The following is a 20880-nucleotide window of genomic DNA, read 5'->3' as shown; positions in this document are numbered from 1 at the left end:
CATAAAGGCTAATATGGGGAGACGGTGTCAAGCAAAAAGCCTGAACAGGTTTTGTAGTGTAGCGGTTATCACTCCGGATTCTGATTCCGGCAACCCCGGTTCGAGTCCGGGCAAGACCTAATATTTTTGCAATTTTACACTACATCAAATCATGATTTCTTTTTTGCGTCTAGTTATCTAATTCGCTGCTATGTTTCGTTTTTTTTCTTTCACGTCAATCGTAGGATCCTTTCCAACGATTGTCACCATCCCAACTGCTCGATATCAAATCTATCTGTCGCCCCATCGACCTTTTCACCTTTTCGAAACATGATGTCAAGAGATGGGATGAGCCTTCAGCGAAGGAGGAGGGCAAACTGGGGACTATTCAAATGGAAGTAGAGGGGTGGGTGCGCCTGGTGAAGTGTTGGTGAAGTCGGCGGACGCGGCAATGGGATTGAGGAGGTTGATGAGAAGGGTAAAGGGAGGGAGAAAGTAGCGGAGAGAGATACCAGCTTAGTGTTCGTTTGCATCGGGTATGGTCACAGTAGACGAGTGGCAATGAGTTGATGGCGCCGCGGACGGTACTCGCTTTTATTGTGCTTGAAGCTGGAGCAAGATTAGTGAGATGCATTGAGTTTGTTCTCTAAAATCAATGCCAAAGGCTATTTTTTGACAGCCTTATCTCCACGGCGATGCTAGTCCCTCAGCATGGACAGGCACGCCCATTCAATTTTGACTCGAAAAATTCAGCCATCCTCTCAAGCCACCGGCATCCATTAGCGCAGCTGTCAGCCCAAGAGTCTTCACTCATCTTGCGCAAGCAAATGTCAGTTTGGGTGTAGTCAACAAAAGTTATCATTAAACGCTATGCTGCTCCATGTTATCATGAAACAAAAGAAGACATTAAACTCATCATCCCATTATCATCCTTTTTCCTCCCATATCCATTAACCCGTAATCATGTTAGCCATGCCGCTTTTTGAAACCAAGAGGTTAAATGCGTTGTTTATAGACCGAAGCCAGCGGCGAGGGCGGCACCCAGAACAACCAGCCCGAACTGAGAGGAGCGCCCGCCAGTAGCAGCGTTGGTTGATGAGGGGCTAGCAGCCCGGGTGGTAGTGGATTCAACTAGGGTCTCAGTGGTGGTGGCGAGGTCGCTTGTTGTCGTTGAGAAGGTGGAAGTTGGTTTGACAGAGATGGTAGAGTTGGTGAAGCCAGTGGCGGTTGTGGTGGTGTTGGCGTAGTTGGTCTTGGGCGGCAGGATGGTGGTGTTGGCGTTGATATGGGTAGAGGTGGCGAGTGTGCTGGAGTGAGCGTACTCATGTGTAGATGGGACAGCTGTAGTGTATGTGTATACAGACTCGGTGTCATGAGAGCTGTGGTCCTCTTTGGCGGCGGCCAGGCTCAGAAGAGCAGAGAGAATGATGAACTTGATCTGCATTTTGAGTTGTTGGAGTGTGTGAAGGTGCGGTATGTGAGATGACTGTATGCGTGATTGATAGTTGTTATGTGTCCTATAGCAAGTGTCAAGTCGTGATCTCGGTATATCTTGGTAGCGTTAATGTTCAGATGAATCGTAAAGGTAGAGTGATGAGTGACAGGAACTCAAGACGGGCGACTTGCTTTGTCTTTAAGCCAAGCTGACGGACACTGGCCAGTCGGCTGGGAGATGGGATGGCCGGCTCTTGGGCCAGGCCAGAGACAAGACGAGAATGACCCCTGCCATCGCGCAAGCTGTGAATATTGAGATGGCCGACTCGCATGTGCGGATTCCCGCGCAAGTTACGAGAAAAGGAGGCCCAAAACACAGACAGACGCGTGGAGGGCGGATGTCGGTGGGCGATCCAGACGCCTCCCCGGAACTAGCAACACGACGTAGCGGGCTCATTGGACAGACTGGGCCAGATGGCGTGGCAGGGACGGCTGGGCTGGCCGATGCATGCTGTGTTCATTGCGGCTTCAGTGATTGAGGCTGCAGGTATTGAAACCATTTTCGCAGTGGTGGAGGCCGGCAACTTGCTGATGAACCCCTAGTTTGTGTGACCGAACGACCTCGATTCCGAAAATACGGGGGACTCTACAGACGCGATGGCTGGGCGGGCATCCTCTGGAGTAGGAAGATGATCTGTTTAGCTTCCAAAATGACAAAAGCAAAGAGCAAACGGTGATCCAACAGCTCGGCCAAATCATGGGGGATCTGAGCTGAGACCACGCAATGAATTCCTCTTAGTCAGGCTGTGTCGGCTGTGTCGCTGTCTCGGTGGCCACGCCGAGGTGGAGTAGGAGACCTCAGTAGACCAACAGGCTTAGATACGAAGAGGCAAAATTCCAACTTGAAAGTAAAAAATAATTTTGCAAGAGCAAAGAGTTTCGAGGGGGGGATACGGGCTCAATCCAGAAACAAAGGGAAAGATAACCCGAGGTGATGGTGATAATTCCAGAGGTAGAGCTGAGAACGGCTGTCTCAGAACCACACGATCTTGGACCCCTGTCATGTGAGAGAGATCCAAGGTTCCGACATTTCTCTTCAAAAGGACAACTTGAGCCATCGAGAGCTCAAAGCGATACGGAACTCAAACGCCTCCAAAACTTGGGCTCAAAAAGTCCTTGAATGTGTCACCACTCATGGTCATCTCAGGAAAGCTGAAAGCACGGGCCACATCGCGAGCATGGGCCACACACGGGAGCCTGGGGTCAATGAAAGCTTCTTTGGACAACCGCCACCGACTGACAACAGCCCGACACCTCCAACCTAATTCAACAAAGATAAGGTAAAAGAGAAGATGTTGATATGGTGTCGATATCTCCATGATCCCCCTTCCCCCTCTCAATAGAAAACAAATGAGGACGTTCCACAAGCTGAGAGGCAACACAATTATGTAACCCACCGGGCTGGGCAGCCGACCCTTGCCGTTCCCGGGTTTAGCGAATCAGGAATAGCGCAGCTCGCCTTGGGGCTGGAGCCTCGGTGGAGAAGGTCGTGATTGCAGCCAAACACCTCCGCCCGCACTGCACTCGCCTGCCGCCCAGGGGACTTTGAGAGAAGAAGGCCATCTTTTGGCAAAAAGACATCAGAAACTCGGACATTTGCATCTGTCGCCGCTTCCCGATGACATACCCAACACTTTCTTGACATTTTTGATAAACCGATCCTCAGCCCAACCCCGCGCGCCCGCTTCATTCCCCCCCCAACCACCCAACAAACCAAACCATCAACTTTGAACGAAACCGATTCCAAATCCCGCGCACGTCCGAACAATAGAAGCCTGGGTTGGGCACCGAACGAGGGGAAAACACACGAGGCGCAAGGCCGAGGAGGAACAAATCTCAACACAATGACTTCGATACGAAGCTCGCAGCGACGCTCGCCCGGCGCAGAGTTGGGCCCTCCGCCAAACCTCCAGCAACGATCCATCTCTCCCGCCGTCGGCGTCGGCACCAACCGCCCCGTTGCGCCCCGGGCATCTACATCATCGAGGCCTATGCAGCCTGTCAGCGGGAGCTTGAATAGGAGCGATGGCACTCGGCGGACCAATGTGAGTCTTGAGTCTTGTTCACTTTTGCTTCCATCCCATGTCCCGCCTGTCCGCGTTTCAGCCAATGTCGACACACCACAGCCGGCTTCATGCACCACCACCTTGACGTCTCTCGTTTCAGCAAGAACCCTCCATCTTCTTTTATTTTGAATGAGTGCTGCCTCTTTCAGTGTGCAAATTTTCCAGACTGTATCGTGTGTGCCCAAGTTCCCTGTGCCTTGCTAACCATGCCTCTCAAAAAGTCGTCAGCAAGTACTTCCGTGCCCCTCTCCCAAATCGAAAAGAGCGTAACACACCTGCTGGTTGCCACGAAGCAGCTATTGGAAACTCTGACGCAATGGTCCCGAGGAAACGCTACCGACACGCAGGTGTCCGATGTCTATGTCCGCTTGGGATACGAGTTCAACATGGCCTGCCGGGCCTTTACAGCCATTAATGTCGATACATCTGACCTCGGAAATGTGCCAGAGCTGCTAAGGAATATTTTAGAGTCTACTTTGAGCCAGGAAGCGAGTGTGGAGAGTCTGGATAGATACTTGCCACAGATCCGCGACATCATCATCAACTTGCTGCATGGGCTGAAGAGAAAGCAAACAAGATTGCGTCAAAGGCAACAGAGAGAGAGGGAAAACGGACAACCGAGCGATCAGGGAGGCTCGGGGGATGGCCCAACTGCACCCAACCCTCCTGGACGGACGACCAGCACGAGCACCATGGGAAGCGTCAACTCGGGACTAACGACACTACTGAACGAGGGACTGGAGGATGGCGGATATCGGCCACAGAGCCAACGAGATGATGGAAGGAATAATATCAACAACTCCCCTACCAGACGATATTTGTCGCAACGAGAGCAGTCTCGCGGTTCGGCCAACTCGGGGGAGTCCAGCCTTTCCAGCAACACGATGCAGAACATTCCGGTCATGCCCCCTTATCCCGGCGATGAGACGATGCCTTCAGGACCCTCGGCCGGCGATATGAGTAGCTTGGACAACTTCCCACCGCCTCCTCCGCCACCAAAGCAATCTCAGCAAAGTGCCCTGGCGGCCTTGCAGAGGGGCGGTGATCTCGAGAGACGCGCCTCACGCAGATACTCGGCCTACCAGATCTCCAAGCTGGTGGGCGCTCAGGGGGTTCCTATGCTCCCACCGCAGACCACGCCGATTCCGAATCGCGGCCGAGGAGAGATGAGGGAGTCGATGCGGGCGATTTCTACGAGGGATAATGCTCGGCATCAGCGAAACAAGTCTTCGCGTGCGGCACCTATGGATGCATCGTCGCCGATGCGGGTTCCGAGCAGAGTGTTGGAGGAGTCCGAGAGCGGTCCGGTGGAACTCCCGGCATCAAGGCCAGAAACCGCCGAGCCTGAATCTCCAGAGGAAAGGTTCAGGCCGAGCGCTACTTTGACGAGCCCGCCAGCTGATGTGATGCCAGCAGCCGGCCTGGATGAGGAAGAGGAGGAGAAGCCCCCCAAAGCACCCCCAAAGTCTGCCGCAGTTGCTCGTGCTCCTACCCCTGACAAGCCGTCGAGTTCGTTTGGGATGGACAACACGCCTCCCGCTACAAAAGAACTAACATTGTTTCTGCAGTACAAGTCCAAGGTCAAGAAATTTGTTCTCCCAGAAGGATATGAGGAGCTCTCGATTGGCCGTTTGCAGCTGGCATTTATTGAGAAGTTTTCGTGGAACACTCAGCAAAACGGAGCAGACCTGCCGGACATCTATATTCAGGATCCCATTTCGGGCGTGCGTCACGAGCTGGAGGACTTGTCGGACATTAAGGACAGGACGGTGCTCGTGCTCAACATTGAGACCCTTGACGAAGTGAAGAAGCATATCGACGAGGGTATTGGTAGCCTGAAGAAGATTGTCGAAGAGGTCAAGCAGAATGTGGATGATCATGGGGCTGCTCTGCTGAGGGTTGCGGAGCGCCAGAACGAGACCGCCAGGGACGTTGCGCGGTTGGCTGCTGCTCCTCCCCCTGCCATCATGTCGCCGGCTATGGATTCACCCAAGTCGGTCGCAAGTGCTGCTGGGGTGGCCGCTCGCAAGCTCAGCACATCCCAGATCACCGAGATCCAGAGCTTGCGCCGAGACCTGGCTGTTTTGCGACAGACGTACTCGAACTTTCAATCCGATATCCAAAGTTCCATGTCTGCTCTTCGCAGCAAGGCCAACAGCGTCAAGGCAACGGCCGCCAAGATTGCGGTTCCGGACATTGAAGGCGACAGCGGACGGGCATATGTCATTAACGGCCGGAAGCAGCTTAACACGGACAGCGACAGGCTTGTCAACAAGGTGGACGACTTGCAAGACTTGGTGGAGGATCTACGCAAGGACGTTGTCCACCGCGGCGTGCGCCCTCTCCCTAGACAGCTCGAGTCTGTCACCAAGGACATCACCCAGCTCACCAAGGAGCTGAACAAGATGGAGGAGTACATGAAGCAGGAGAAGCCAGTGTGGACCAAGATTTGGGAGAAGGAACTGGAGGATGTCTGCCAGGGCCGGGACGAGCTGCGGGTGATGGAGGACTTGATTGTGGATTTGAGGGACGATTTGGAAAAGGCCTCCGAGACGTTTGCGCTGGTGGAGCAGGCTACCAAGGAACAGATGAAGGATGCGGGGTTGAATGGCGGCGCGGTGGAGGGGAGACCGGTGCTGAGGCAATTCAGCAAGGGGCTGAACTCGATCAACAGCAATGCCTTTGTTGATCCTAGGGATGCGAAGGAGGGTGTGTTGGGGGAGGTGAGGGCGCTGCAGCCGAATCATGAGAACCGGCTGGAGGCGATTGAGCGGGCCGAGAAGCTGAGGCAGAAGGAGCTGGAGACGAGGATGCAGAACCCGCTTAAGAAGGAGCTGACGAACTTTGTCGAGGAGGGGAGGCTGAAGAAGAGTGGGGGGGTGGAGGAGGTGGAGAGGGCGAGGAAAGCAAAGGAGGAGAGGATTAGGAGGGAGGTGTGGGAGAGGCAGAATGGGATCATTCCAGAGGATCCGGTTGGGGAGGAGGCTGCGGAGGGGGAGGTCAATGGGACGGGGGCGGGTGAGGAAGGCAGTAGGGATAAGGAGAATGGGGAGGTGAGGGATGAGCAGTTGTAAAGAAAGTTTCTCTTTTTGAGGGCATGATTTTGATGGTTTCGTCACGGTATGTCTGAGAGGATGGCTGGCTGGAAAGGGAATGGATTGGTGGGGAATATACCCTGTTTTTGTTTGTTTTGTTATTGCCATGTTTTAGTGAGCTGGGGTTTTTGTTGTTGTCTTGCTTCAAGTTTGGTTAGAAATTGTGGAGTTGCTAGCACTTGACAGAGTTTTGAAGTGAAAGGGGGGCATTTGTTTCCGTGTAGCGCGATACCAGCCAGTTGCATTTATTGCTAGGACAGATGTGCTACTCTACTGTGTGTAAGTCATTTTTACCGGTGAAGGGTTCTGTGTAACATGCTGTCAGATTATTTTGAGAAGCATACTAGTCGTGATGGTGCGGTCGTGGTTACATTTATTTCCGGGTGGTGAGGGGGGTCGGGATTGATCTACCGAGGCGGTCCCCGCATCTCTTGGGGTTATAAGCCGTGTCATTTATCAGTCACGGTCAACATCATAAACATCAACACCAACACCAACATCAACAAAGATGACACCCGAATTTGAGTCCACCGTTCAAAAGGCCATTGAGAATGACGTCCTCCCCGGTGCGGTGATGCTCGTCAGGTCAAAAGATGGTATTTCCCCCCCCCCTTCCCTTTTCACACCGTCTCATACTGACACCCCCCCAGGCAAACTCAACTACACCCACTCCCTCGGCCCCTTGTCCCTCTCCCCTTCTTCCAGTTCAGCAAACACCCCCCTCCAACCAGACAGCATCCTCGCCATGGCCTCCACAACCAAACTCCTCACCTCCATCGCGGTCCTGCAGCAGGTCCAATCAGGGAAAGTAGCCCTCGCGACTGACATCTCCCCCCACCTCCCGGAACTGGCCGCCCAACCTGTTTTGAGCGGGTTCACCCCCGACGGACAACCAATTCTGTCTCCACGAACAGAACCGATACTGTTAAAACACCTCCTGACCCACTCGTCAGGCTGCTCCTACACCTGGAACAACCCCGACGTGGTGACCTACCTCACCACCATCACCAACAAGACCGTCCCCGTCCCCTTGACCCCGGTCGGGGGAAGTACAGTACCCGAGCGGTGCTCTTACCCGTTGTCGTTCCAACCCGGAAAGGGATGGGTCTACGGCTCGGGACTGGACTGGGCGGGCTTGTTGGTGGAAAGGCTCGCTGGTGTCAAGCTAGAGGATTATTTGCAGGATAATATCCTGTCAGTGTTGGGGATCAAAAGGGGGGAGATCACCTTTTATCCTGCTCGGTACGACGCCCTCGACGGACGCCGAGCGGGTATGACGACCCGGGGGAAGGGGAAACTTTCCCATCACAAGCTGGCGGATAGTCCGGCAGAGAATGAGGCTATGGGGGGGGAGGGGGGGTTTGGGAGCATGAAGGCCTATGTCACCATCCTCGCTGACTTTCTGGAGCCAAATAAGAGCAGGTTGCTGAGGCCGGAGTGGCAGGCGGTCTTGTTTGGGGGGTGTTTGACACCCGAGAGCAAAAAGGTCTTGAATGAGAGTCTAAAGGGGGAGGGGAGGGATTGGATGGTGGGGTGGGTCAACCCTGTGGAGGGGGGAGCAGAGTACGATTGGAGTCCTGCTGGGTTGGTTACTGCTGAGCCTGGGACGACGGGTAATGGAGGGAGGAAAAGGGGGTTTGTTCAGTGGGGTGGGGCTTTTAATCTTGCTTGGGTGAGTAGGGCCAAACTTTGAGGGAAAGGGGGAAAGAAATATGCTGACATGATGGGGATACAGCTCATCGACCGGGAGGCGGGCGTGTGCGGTGTTTTCGCCACGCAGATTGTCCAGCCGGGGGATTTGCAAGTTAGGCCGTTGATCAAGGAGTTTGAAGAGGTGATTTACTCCAAGTTGTAATGGAGAACACTTCAGGGATAAGAGGACTGGGACATAGTGCGGTAATGGCTTCCCTGGCCTATAACTCTGGACAAACCATAGCAAGACACCAACAAAGTGCAAGCGCAACCAAACCATGAAACAAAATTGAACATGAACATTACCCCAACTCGGAGGGAAAAACACAACAAAAGATGGCAATGTCACAGAAACCTCAAAAATTACAAAGCCATACCATGAACATTCCTTATAGACTACATCTAACAAAAAACACCATTTCATCCTAAACCCCCTATAATGAACCCCCCCGAAACCTCCCCTCCCCATCCCCACCAAATGAAAACGCAGAAATCGCTCCATTGAATCATGCCCTCCACCCCCCAAATTCCAGAAGCCTGCCTTATAAATGTAACAAAAAGCCATACGATAAAAACCATATAAACCCAACCCGCTGACTATTCCTGGCTTTTACCCCCCAGTCCTTCTTCCATCGGACTGTCCCTTTTCTCGGTTCCCAGTCAACAATGCGCTTGTTTTCTTTAATCTCTGATCCCAAATCATCGCTCATCTTTTCACCCGAATAAAACCCAACTAATGCTTGGAGAAGGGCCGCAGCGCCTTCGAGACTCGCCTCCCTCCCCTGTAATGTAACCATCAAACCGTAAAGGAACGCTTCGAGGCGCAAGGACAAGTCATTCTGATCACGCCCCTCAATAACCCTCCCTTCGAGGAGGAGGCCGATCATACCCCTCCTGCGGTCTCAGTATCCTCTGCTGCGCCTGAAGCTGGGCCTGCGCCTGTGTCGTCCCCTGACCTTGAACCGGGCCGCGGGGCGGTCCCTGAGCCTGCACCTGAGCATGATGCTGAGCTTGAGCCTGGGCCTGCGCTTGCTCCCTCGCAATGTCCCTAGGATCCCTGCCCATCTCTCTCGGATCACGTCCCAGTTCCCTAGGATCTCTTCCCATCTCCCTAGGGTCTCTGGCCATCTCCCTTGGGTCCCTGCCCATCTCCCTGGGATCTCTGCCAAATTGTGCCTCTCGCATGTGAGTGTCCCTCATATCCGGCTGACCATATGCCTGCGGCGGCGGCGGGCCACGAGGATCAAACGAGTTCACAGGGGTGTAACTCCTAGCGCCGGGATCTCTAGTCTGGCCGGGGCCGGGAGTGGCGTACCGAGGGAATGGCTGGGTTGGTGGACCAGGCTCTCGTCTTGCATCTTGTTGGGGTTGGGCGTACCTACCGCTTCCAATTGAGCCCTGGTGTTGATGGTGGACAATGCCGGCCGTTGGGCTCTGCGTTTCGTGGGGATATACAGGAGGACCACGACTCTCCCTCAGGTTGAACGGCTGGGGTTGTTGCTGATGAGAGCCTGTTGGTGCCCAAGCATGCTGCTGCTGCGACGGTACCGAGCTAGTGACAGGTGGCTTGGCCTGTACACCATGCTGAACTCCCCAAGCCGTGTGCGTGGGAACAGGCTGGCTCGGCTTTTGCGGGGTCCCTTGTTGAGATGGCGGCCAGTTGCTGGGTGGCTGGTGTTGCTGGGGAGGCTGCTGAGGAATCTGATGGCCATGGGCATGCTGCTGCTGTTGGAGCATCTGCTGGCGCTGTCGCTCCCGCTCCTGCTGCTCCTGCTGAATCATCTGTTGCTGTTGGCTAGTTGATACTTGCGGGGGCTGCGACCAAGATTCGCGTCCGGTTTGGGGCTGTGGTTCTCTCCTTACCGCCATGCCAGGATGAGGAGCATATTGAGATGTAGGAGAGGGAGCGTGCGCTTGGCTGACGGGATATCCCTGATAGCCCTGTGGTGGATACGCCATCTGAGCCTGCTGCGGGTGCTGTTGCGGCTGTGGCGGCTGCGGTGGCTGTTGCTGAGCATGCTGATGTTGAGGCATCTGCTGTGAAAGCTGGGGATGCTGAGCAGGAGTCTGACCATAGTGATGAGCCGTGTGTGGCTGAGGAGAATTAGTTGCACTTGGCTGATGCTGAGCATAGTGGCGCGGATAATATTCCGCTCGTGATGGCTCCAGAGCAGGGTCCATGGAGGGAACAATGTTGGCACTCGGCGCCCGTGAATGTCCAGACCGCGGCGACTGTGCAGGGTAGCTCGGCTTCAGCGGGGGGATAGCCGAGGGAGGAGGACCTTGGTGCGAGGGCGGTGGGTTGCGAGCATATGGGTAACCAGCCTCCTCTCTTCTTGGCGGCGCCGGAGCTGATGTTGGGGGAGGCGGCTGGCGAGCAGCCATCGGCTGAGGTGGTGGCGTTGAGCTCGGCTTCACGCCCATGGACGACACGTCGGCGATACGCTTTGGGGCGGGTGGAGGGTCATCGTTGAGCAGGAAGTTGAGGTTGCTGGTCTTGCGTGGCTCTGGTGGTCGCGGGGCGGCTGGCGCAGGCTGTGGTGGAGGAACCGGAGGAGCAGAAGCTGGAATGGGCGCAAAGTGCTCCTGCATCGACACCGCCGCCGGTCTCTGGGCTGTTGACAGCGGCCTCTCCATGCCCGGCCCCACAGAAGGTGCTTGCTGGGTAGGCACTGGGTCGTTGAGAAGTCCTCGCATGGGCTGGCCCTGAATGCTGGGTCCATACATGGGGGCAGCTGGTGTGACACGATGTGGTGGTTCTGGCTGCCTTGCCAGCGGGATTGGTTCGCTCCGAGGTGGAGCAGTGCGTGGCGGCTGGTATGCCGGGTAAGCCTCTGGGGTGTGAGGAGGTTGATCAGGATCCTGCTTCATGCGCAACGGTGGCGCCCGCTCTGCTTGCCGTGGTGGCTCACGCTGACCAAGACCCATGGGTTGACGTTCTCTCTCAGCAGCATGGCGGCCGTCGCGACTGTCCTTGGGCTGCCCCAGCAGTGAGAAGGTGCTGGACGACGGCCAGCCTGCCGGTGGAGGCACAGCGTCTGACACGGGCACAATCGGGGCAGCAGACACAGGGGCCTTCTGGGAAATCGGCACGGGCTGCGGAGTTTGCCGGGGCATCTGAGACGGCTGCTGTTGCTGTGGTTGGGGCTGCTGCGGGTGCGGGTGCGGGTGCGGATGCTGAGACAACACTGGCGGCGGCGTCGGCTCGGGTTCCCGCTCCTGCTGCTGCTGCTGCTGCTGCTGCTGCTGCTGCTGCTGAAAGGGAAAAGGCGGGGCCGGTGGTCGGAGAGGGTGAAGATGCGGTGACATGGCCTGTGTGACAACTGGTCCGGTGGGTGGGGCTTGCTGTTGCACGGCGGCCGATGAAGTGAGCGGTGCTGACATGACAGGCTGGGTAGTTTGAGCCATCGGATGTGACACGGGAGCGGCCTGTGCGATCGGTATTTGGAAGCGCGTAAAGTGGTTGTTCGCCGGCATCGGCTCAATCTTGGTAGGCGTGTGCTCCTCGGGTTCGGCAGCAGCCAGGGGCCGGTGTCCCGTCGGCACATCATATCTCTTCCGGGGTCCTTGGGTCGGTGTCGGCGGAGCAGGACGCTTCTCCCCGCGACGAAGCTTGGCGTCAGCTTCGGTAGCAATGTGCTCCCAGTCCACATTGGTCTCCCTCCTGCCACCCTCCTTGGTCTGACGCATATAAAAGTTTTTGACCTGCAAGTCCGAGTAGTTAGTCGTCATGTCCAGGGACGGGGACGGGTATGGGGACGGGAACGGGGTGGGATGGGAAAGAGAAAAGGTTGTTGGGGTTGGGCGTACCATGGTGGCTGTCTTGGTTTGCATATGGGCAGCAATGGCGTTCCAGTCGGTGCCAAAAGCCCGCAGCAGACCGGGGAAGTCGTTCGACTCTGAAACGCTCCAGTAGCTCGACGCCTGCTGTGGGGTACGAGTGCGATCGGGCCCGGCTGGCTGAGGGATGTCGAATGTGGGGACTGACGTCTGGGACAGCGGCGGCTCTGGCCGGAGGGACGGCGCTGCCATGACCTCGGACATGGTCGACTGCATCGGGCCCATTGCCCTTTCGGGGCTTGACAGCGGCGGCTGCTGAACGGGGGCCAGGGGCGGTTGCATGCCCCCGGGAGGCGCCTCAAAGTGTCCCGGGGGCCGGGCAGCAATGTCGACAGGGGTCTGGGGGGAAGCCCACTCGGGGCCCTGAGCCTTGGAGTTGGCCCGTGATCGACCGCCCTTGTTGCTCGGCACAGGTAGCGGAAGCGGCACCGGGGTTTGTGTTGACGGTGCGGGTTTTATGCCCTTGGCATCTTGACCAGCCTTGTCTTTGATCTGCTTTCTGCCCCGGGCTCTCTTGCCCTCTGCCTTCTCGGCCCCGCTGTCGTTCTTGGCACCCTCAATTGCAGTACCGCCTCTCCTCCGGGCCGGGGTGGCAGCCGGGGTTGCGCCGTCCGAGTCGGCATTCGGTGTGGCCTCGTTGCCGCCAAAGTTGGGAGCGGCAGCACGACGGGGAGGGCGGCGACGCTCACCGTTCTCGCCAGTTTCCTGAGTGGCGTCTTCGGTTTCGTGTTCACCATTGCCCAACTCCGACACCAAAGCACTGGACCGCTGCTTAGCACGTCCACCCTTCTTGCGCTTCTTTGGCTGTTTCTTGAGCTTCTCCTTGAGCCCCAGCTCCCGTTTCATGGCATAGTAATACTGGATACAAGTGCCGGTGTCGCGGTTGGGCAGCTCCTTTGCAATCTTGCCCCACTGCTTGGGGAACTCCAGGTAGGCCTTCTCAAACTTTTCAGCCTCCTCCTCGGTGAAGTTGACATGCCAGGGAACGACGTCCCAAGTGGCCACCAGTTTCTCCAAGGGAAGCTTGCCGGCAGTATCATAAAATGAGGCCTGCTCCTTTTCTGCCGTGGTCCACAGCATGTCAGGGATCACCGCCTCCTTGTCCGTGCGGTACTTTTCTTTCTGGCTTCGGTCTTCCCGCTCCTGCCTCTCGGCAAACTCCCGCTGCGACTGCTCCAGGGCTTTCTTCAGATCATATTCCGTAGCAAAACGCGCTCGCGTCCCTCTGCCTTCTGGTTTGTTTTCCGATTGTGGCCCCTTGGTCTCCTTGACCGAAACTTCATTCGTAAAGTGTGCTCTGCTCTTGATGGCAACCGGGTCATCCGACTGGGTAAACTTCAAGTAAGACTCGTAATCTTGAGCATACTGCCGCCGGGACACGCCTTGCGCCGTCTCGGCGGTGGCAGTCTCTCGTTGGATGCTGGCAAGCACAAAGTTTCCAAAGTTGGGGGAGCTCTCCTCAGTTCGGAATGCTCGTCTGCTCTGCTCCCAGGGTTTGACGTTGTAGATGGGCAGGTCTTCGGTTGGCGGTGTGGCGGAAAACTCGCGAGCATGCTCGACAGTATCGTAGATGCTCCCGTCGTCCTCTGTCCTGTCCTCGCTGTCGTCATCTATGTGCGAGGGGGTGTGGGCAGCTTGCATGAACGGGGCACGAATGCCATTTCTGCCGGGCTCCCCATTCACAGACGCTGGAGGATGCGGAGGCTCCACCGTCTCGTGCACTTCAGAAACATCCTCCATATTGACGTCCTCGTCATGTAGGTTAGCGTCCTGCACAGCTGGCACTGACGGAAGGGCTGAGCCCTCAACATCCATGTCCTCCACCTTGGGTTGTGGCTCAGGAAGCTGCTGCTCAGCCACTTCGTCCGCCTTTTCGATCGTAGGGCTCGCCGGCGCCTCGGGCATGGCGTCTGGCATCTCCTCATCTTGCACTTGAGGCTGCGGCAAGGCTGCCTCGGGCTCAACTGGATCAACCTGTTGCGGTTTTGTGGGGGGAAACGTGAAACCATCAGGAATGGGCTTCACCTTGTTCTGGACGGTAACTGGGCTGACAACCACCCTGACCATGGCATTATTTTCCACAGTTGTATACCGCGCAACGATTTGAATGGTCGAACCGTCCACCATCTCGTGCAGCTTCTTGAGCTCGGCCTCGGCCTTGGATACCTGTTGCGAAAAATAATCATTAAGATCTTCGTCATCCTCGTCCGATTCCTCAGTCTCTTCCGCCGACGCGGGCAGGTGCTTCTCCTGTAGCCTGACTCCCGATGAAGGGACGTCAAAGTCGAGAGGGTGTGACTCTGGCGGTGGGACTGTAGACTGTTTCGCCTCTTCTATTTTGTCCTCGGAGGGCTCAACAGCTTCCAACGTCACCGGGCTGGGAGTTGGTTCCTGGACACGGTCCGGTTGCCGTTCTGTATGAGCTCGCTCAACGACAGGCTCGGCTGCGCCCACTTTCAAGTCACCATCATCCAGACTCAGCCTCATGTCACGGTCCAATGACGCCCTGGCCGAGTGAGATCCTCTCTGGTAGACAATGGCGATGTCGTTGACACCGGTGCCACGGAAACCCCCATATCGCTCTGTGTGTGAATCTGACTTGGCATCCGGACTACGGGGCCGCTTGTTGTATTCGCTGTGGAAGTCCGTATGGGAGGATTCTGGGCGGAAGCCACCAAAGGGTCTTGGGTGCTGCGAGACCACGCTCATGGACCTTGCGGATTTGGGGGATTCCTGCGTCTTCTTGGCATTGAACGCACCAGTATTGATCCACTGTTTGCTAGACCTTTGGGGCTGCTTGGCATCTCGGTGGGCCCGGGGTCCAGATGGAATGGTGGGACTAGCTTCCCCGTGGATTTTCGAGGGGCCGGTAGGAGGGGCTCTATCATTGCTCACGCCTTGACCTGCAGAGGGTGGCCGCTCCTCCACCGCTAACGCTCTAGGTCCGGTTGGAGGTGGTTTCCCTGTCATTGACTGAATGTCCGTCGTGGCGGGTGGGCGGCTCGGGACTGTGCCAAAGGCGGGGGCTGAAGGCGCAAGGGGAGGAGGCGAAACGTCCTTTGCTGAAGGCGGGTCGTTGGATACGCGGTCGATCGGTTTCGGTCGAATGAGATCGTGCTCCCTGTCTCTTCCCATCGGGCGATCATCTCGAATGTCCCTAGTGAACTCCTGGTACCTAGGCTCTCGGTGATCTCGAACATCTGGTTCCCGTCCATATCGACCGTCCTGGGAATGGCTGCGGGGGAAGCGATGGTCAGGACGGTCATCGCCGTGGAATCCCCTGCCTCTTCCACCACGATCCCAATCACCGCCCCCACGTCCTCCTCCTCTGCCCCCACCCCTTCCACGATATGAACCTCGGAAGGGTCCTCCAAAAGGCGGGTCCGAGTTTGATGACCCAGCAGATAACGGACCATCTCTGGACCCTCGTCTGGCCCTCTCTGCGTCCACATTCAAACCCACGTCAAAGTCACGTCTTAAGGGAGATCGACCCCTTGGGGGGGGTGTTCTTCGGCCGCGGAAGCTGTGTTCTCGGTCCCGCGGAGCCCATTCTCGATCCCTCGGGTAGTCTCGCTCGCGGCTGCGTTCGTCTCGAAAGTGAGGCCGATCGCGGGGGTCGTCGCGTCCAACATCTGGCCTATCGTCTCTTCCCCACGTGGGCCGTCCGCGCCCACCACCACCTCTGCCTCTGCCGCGATAGTCTCCAGCAAACCCGCCACGTGGGCCATTTGGAGCGTCTAGCAGCGCCTTGGGCCCGCGTGGAGGCTCGTTACGAAATCCTTCCCGGTTTGGGAAACCGGATGGATTTCCCCGCGCGTCAATAGGACGCCTGCGGTCATTGTCTGGGTACTGTTGGGGTGGACCACGGTCACGCTCGCCACCATATGGAGATCTGTCTCGGGGCGAACGGGAACGGCGGTCAGGGTGATACTGACCCGTGTACCTCGTCCTGTCACGGCAAAAGTTAGTTGGATGAGCTGGATCCTGTGTAGGACGTGTATCACGCGGCCGGTTGTCATAGTAATGCGTCCTTTCAAACTTGAATTCGCGATGATGGTCGTGCCAGTGCGGTGGAGGAAGAGAATGCCGGTTGTAACTGTGGAGGGGTAACGACGGCGGTGGCTCAAAAGAACGGCCGTCGCCGTGACAATACCGGTCCATCTTGATTGTAGAAATCCTCCGACAGTGTTGATGTGATGACGATGACAGGTGATGCAGACAGTGACAAGAGGGTAAAAAATATTCGATAAACGTACATCTTAACTCGGAGGGAACGCCCCTCTTGTTACTTTTCCACCTTATCGGACAGGCGCATGTCAGGGCAGAGGTTGTGATGCTGCGAGGTGGTTGAGTGCCGACGGGCGTCCGCTGTTGTGGTCGAAGGCCCAAAGCTTGAGCTTCGCGGGAAAGAGCCTCAACTGGGCGGCTGGCTTCTAACGCTGCCGTCTGGCGGTGTCTATAGGAGGAGGCGCTTCTATACTCGAGCCCGACCGTTGCTTGTCGAAGATGATGATGCTGATGAGGCGCAAGCGGCAGTGGAAGCAGATGTTGAAGTCAAAGTGGCTGCTTCCCAAGAACCTGGAAACTCGGAAACTCAATGCGGTCGGTTGTGTGTGGCACTGGTGTCCGCCTGGCAAGCGGGTCTCTCTATGCCTATCTTTTTTATTTTATTTTATTTCACCAGCGTGTTGCTCCGAGAGGAACTCTGTGGGAAATCGGCAGGGGCTGATGACCTCGTCAATGTCGGCGACGCGCTTTTTGGATGAGGAACTTGGGTGTTGGGAAGAGGATGGCGATGGAGAGAGAATGATGAAGATTGGACGACGGTCGGGTGGATCTGATCTCGAATTGCTGCCCTCTCCACCGGGCCACACGGGAGAGCGAGAGGACTGGGCTCACGGGCCACAATGTGGCAGGCCAAGCATCCACAAACACCCACAAGCACCCACAAGCACCCACAAGCACCCAACAAGCAACCAATTCCCTGTGCTTTTCGGCCTGGTGCCGCCCTGTGGGAGCCCCCTGTGGGGGGTGTGCGTCGCCGCACACTAGCCCCTTCCGGGACAAGCCCCGCCATGCACCGTCCCGGCATCTGCGCTTGTTTCACGCATGCCATTGGTATCGGGTAAAACCACAGAAGAGATTTAAATGTTAGTGCACCGAATCCGTCAGCCCGGGTTTAGGAGGGCACGCTCACCGAAGTCATCTTGAGATGAGTGTCATTGAAAAGCGGTCGCCGACTATTGATATCAATGATGAATTCTGAGATCTCGCCGTTGCTCGGCTTTGTAGATGGGATAGAACATGGAGCAAGCGGCATCAGCTGTGTGGCATTCAAGATTCGACAATTAAAAGTGGGGCGGGATGTGTAACTGCAGCCAAGAAGGTCCCTCATTCTCTGAGACTCAGACTCCCGCTTCGTCTGAAGATTCAAGCCAAAAAGGCGTTGGCAAGATAAGAAGAAGTAACCACCATTTGAATTTGGGCCTGTTCTGCCAAGTGTACTCAAGCATCATCAGTCTCGGTTTGACTTACTGTACATATCTCCATCCTTCGCCTGTTTCTCAAAAACTATCTTGAGATTTTCACCTGGATCTCAACCCCGCCATCATCATCAGATATCAAAAACCTCAGATAGACAAAAATGGACAGCAACCTGCCCCCAACCGCAGCCACCGAGGCCGTCCTCGTCCAATCAGTCGACATGCCCTCAGACGCCCAAAAAGTAGAAGAGCTCGACTTCAACGCCTTCAAAGGCCGGCCCATCACCGTCGACGACCTCCTCCAGGGCATGAAGCACATGGGCTTCCAAGCCTCCTCCATGTGCGAAGCCGTCCGGATAATCAACGACATGCGCACCTGGTCAGACCCCTCCGACCCCTCAGCCAAAACCACCATCTTCCTCGGCTACACCTCCAACCTCATCTCCTCAGGCCTCCGCGGCACCCTCCGCTACCTAGCCCAGCACTCCCACATCTCCGCCATCGTCACCACCGCCGGCGGCGTCGAGGAGGACTTTATCAAGTGCCTCGGCGACACCTACCTCTCCTCCTTCGCCGCCGAGGGCTCCTCCCTCCGCAAGCAAGGGCTCAACCGCATCGGGAACCTCGTCGTCCCCAACAAGAACTACTGCCTGTTTGAAGATTGGGTCGTGCCCATCCTGGACAGGATGCTCGAGGAGCAGGAGGCCTCCAAGGGTACCGAAGACGAGATCAACTGGACGCCCTCCAAGATTATCCACCGGTTGGGCAAGGAGATCAACGATGAGAGGAGCGTCTATTACTGGGCGTACAAGAACAACATCCCTGTTTTCTGCCCGGCGCTGACGGATGGGAGTTTGGGGGATATGCTGTATTTCCACACGTTCAAGGCGTCGCCGAAGCAGTTGAGGGTGGATATCGTCGAAGATATCAGAAAGATCAACACCATTGCTGTGAGGGCCAAGAGGGCAGGCATGATTATTTTGGGAGGCGGGATTGTGAAGCACCACATAGCCAATGCGTGCTTGATGAGAAACGGGGCCGAGTCGGCCGTGTATGTCAACACGGCTCAGGAGTTTGACGGCAGTGACGCCGGTGCGAGACCAGATGAGGCGGTCAGCTGGGGAAAGATCAAGATCGGTGCTGATGCAGTCAAGGTCAGTTCTTCTTTTCTTCATCAACCAGACAGACAGCAGAGCTAACATCGCAACAGGTCTACATGGAAGCCACAGCCGCCTTCCCCTTCATCGTAGCCAACACCTTTGCAAAAGAAGACTAGCAGCACCCTCTCGGAAAAGCAAAATAAAATAAACCAATTTTGACAATTCATTTCCTCATGAACCTCATACCCTAACTCCAAATCAACCTATGCATGTATGTACATCCCCCCTCTTCCTCATCACTCCTGCTTCCTCTTCCTCCGCCCCAAAACCGCCCTCCCAACGGTACTCCCATTCCCCCTCCCCAACTCCTTGCTAATCCACTCCCCCACCTCGGCCACCCCATCCAAATCAACCCCCGTATCCATCCCCAAACTCTCCATAAAATACACCACATCCTCCGTCGCCACGTTCCCGGTAGCACCGGGGCTGTACGGGCAACCCCCCAACCCACTAACACTAGCATCGAACGTCCTGATCCCATGCTCCAACGCCACAGCCGTGTTCACCAGCGCCTGCCCGTACGTATCATGAAAGTGCATCGCCACATCCTCATTCCTTATCCCCGCGCTCCTCAGACAATTCAACAGGTCCTTTGTTCTGGGCGCAGTGCCCATGCCTGTCGTATCACCCAGCGCGATTTCGTCCACTCCCATCTCGAGCAGCTCGGTAGCAATCTCAGCAACGCGGTGGGGCGAGACGTCGTAGCCCTCAAAGGGGCAGCCGAGGACGACGGAGATGTAGCCGCGGACGCGGAGATTGTAGGGTGTTTCCTTGGCGGCGGAGATGACCGCCCTAAAAGCTTCAAGAGAGGCGGCGATGGAGGCGTTGAGGTTTTTTTGGGAAAAGGTTTCGGTTGCCGAGGCAAAGACGGCCATTTCGAGGGAGGGTTTTGATGGTGAAGGGTTGGATTCGGTGGAGAAAGAGGAGGGGTTTGCGTCGAGGATGGAGAAGGCGTTGGAGAGGCCTTTCATGTTGGGAGCGAGGAAGGAGTAGGTTAGGGGGTGGGGGGAGGGTGGTGGGGTGGTGAGGATGTGGGAGAGGATTTCGGAGGAGTTGGCCATCTGTTTTTCATATGGTAAGCATCCCGGGAGTTGGAAAGGGTTGTTGGAAAGGGGGCGGCATACTTGTGGCACCCATTTCGGAGCGACAAACGAACCCGCCTCGATTGTCTGAAGCCCGGTCTTTGCCAGTCGTTCAATCAGCTCAATCTTTGTCGCCAGCGGCACGATATTCTTTTCGTTTTGGAGGCCATCGCGCGGCCCTACTTCGACGATCTTGACGCGGTTGTCGAGGCGCTGTTCGGATGCTGTGGAGTAGCTCCTGGCGGTGCATGTCGTCCTCCTTAGGGGGCGGAGGAGAGCCAGTCGTCGGGGGAGGGTCGCCAGTCTCGACATTTTGGATATTTTGAGTTGGAAAAGCAAAAGAGGGTTCAACCCATCAAACTCGAAGCTGTGAATGCATCGAGAGAAGAGCAACAGCTGGAGCTCAGCCCACCGGCCGTTGCAAGTGACGTCGCATAGCGTCGGCCCATGCGGTGTACCCCTGCTGTTGGGGTGTAACCGCCACGTGACCTCCCCGCAAACCGTCAACGGCCAAGACATGAGGTGGGGTGTGTCACGCTTTGCAACATTTCGATCGAAATTACCATGTCTATCGATGTGATAGCTATTTCTATATTGGGCTTGTCTATCCAATCACTACGGTAGAAGGGTTGCTTACATACCTTCGTACCATTATTGAGTCGATATCCCACTCCTTTTCTGATTCCTCAAGTCTTTGACCATCATGGCCTACCATTTGCCTGCTCGACTCCACCTCCATGCATCAACTATTGACAACCTGGGAGCTGAAGGCTGGCTGAATGCGCGCTTCAGGTCTAGACCTGGACTGTCGGAGTGGTCTGGCCGGGTCTAATGTCCATCACATTTCGAGAGAGGTTGAAGAAATGTTGGGCGGCAGCGTCGTTAAGTTGAAGTGTGGGGTTTAAAAACGAAACATGTCCTTCACAGGGACCTTCATCTTCATCTTTCCTGATCACTTCAAACTTGAGAATTGCATACCACTCTGAATC

General features: G+C 56.1%; 6 protein-coding genes and 1 non-coding gene across 7 annotated transcripts; 3 read left to right on the top strand and 4 right to left on the bottom strand.

Moving 5' to 3' along the window:
* Positions 1-47: 47 nt before the first annotated feature.
* Positions 48-119, bottom strand: QC763_0057670. Its single transcript has one exon. It is a non-coding gene; the product is annotated as a tRNA-Gln (tRNA).
* Positions 120-988: 869 nt separating this feature from the next.
* On the bottom strand, positions 989-1423 carry QC763_309570 (uncharacterized protein; the record flags this gene model as incomplete). Its single annotated transcript, XM_062911411.1, has 1 exon — positions 989-1423. The coding sequence occupies one exon, from the start codon at positions 1421-1423 to the stop codon at positions 989-991; it is 435 nt and encodes a 144-aa protein (XP_062767438.1).
* A 1148-nt stretch (positions 1424-2571) lies between these two features.
* Positions 2572-6613, top strand: BUD6 (Bud site selection protein 6; the record flags this gene model as incomplete). Its single annotated transcript, XM_062911410.1, has 2 exons — positions 2572-3518; positions 3761-6613. The coding sequence occupies exons 1-2, from the start codon at positions 3318-3320 to the stop codon at positions 6611-6613; spliced, it is 3054 nt and encodes a 1017-aa protein (XP_062767437.1). The 5' UTR covers positions 2572-3317.
* A 529-nt stretch (positions 6614-7142) lies between these two features.
* Positions 7143-8756, top strand: QC763_309550 (uncharacterized protein; the record flags this gene model as incomplete). Its single annotated transcript, XM_062911409.1, has 3 exons — positions 7143-7230; positions 7285-8306; positions 8370-8756. The coding sequence occupies 3 exons, from the start codon at positions 7143-7145 to the stop codon at positions 8487-8489; spliced, it is 1230 nt and encodes a 409-aa protein (XP_062767436.1). The 3' UTR covers positions 8490-8756.
* Positions 8757-9178: 422 nt separating this feature from the next.
* On the bottom strand, positions 9179-16327 carry QC763_309540 (uncharacterized protein; the record flags this gene model as incomplete). Its single annotated transcript, XM_062911408.1, has 2 exons — positions 9179-12031; positions 12137-16327. 2 exons carry the CDS (start codon positions 16325-16327, stop codon positions 9179-9181), a joined length of 7044 nt encoding a protein of 2347 aa, XP_062767435.1.
* A 1045-nt stretch (positions 16328-17372) lies between these two features.
* Positions 17373-18925, top strand: DYS1 (Deoxyhypusine synthase; the record flags this gene model as incomplete). Its single annotated transcript, XM_062911407.1, has 2 exons — positions 17373-18803; positions 18860-18925. Exons 1-2 carry the CDS (start codon positions 17811-17813, stop codon positions 18923-18925), a joined length of 1059 nt encoding a protein of 352 aa, XP_062767434.1. The 5' UTR covers positions 17373-17810.
* Positions 18926-19045: 120 nt separating this feature from the next.
* Positions 19046-20837, bottom strand: QC763_309520 (uncharacterized protein; the record flags this gene model as incomplete). Its single annotated transcript, XM_062911406.1, has 2 exons — positions 19934-20837; positions 19046-19870 (listed from the first exon to the last, which is right to left on the bottom strand). Exons 1-2 carry the CDS (start codon positions 20408-20410, stop codon positions 19046-19048), a joined length of 1302 nt encoding a protein of 433 aa, XP_062767433.1. The 5' UTR covers positions 20411-20837.
* Between the last annotated feature and the right edge of the window lie 43 nt (positions 20838-20880).

This window comes from Podospora pseudopauciseta, chromosome 3 (assembly GCF_035222475.1).
Source record: "Podospora pseudopauciseta strain CBS 411.78 chromosome 3, whole genome shotgun sequence".
Taxonomy (NCBI): domain Eukaryota; kingdom Fungi; phylum Ascomycota; class Sordariomycetes; order Sordariales; family Podosporaceae; genus Podospora; species Podospora pseudopauciseta.
The sequence above is the reverse complement of the archived record's forward strand: the minus strand, read 5'-3'. Positions and strand labels throughout refer to the sequence as shown.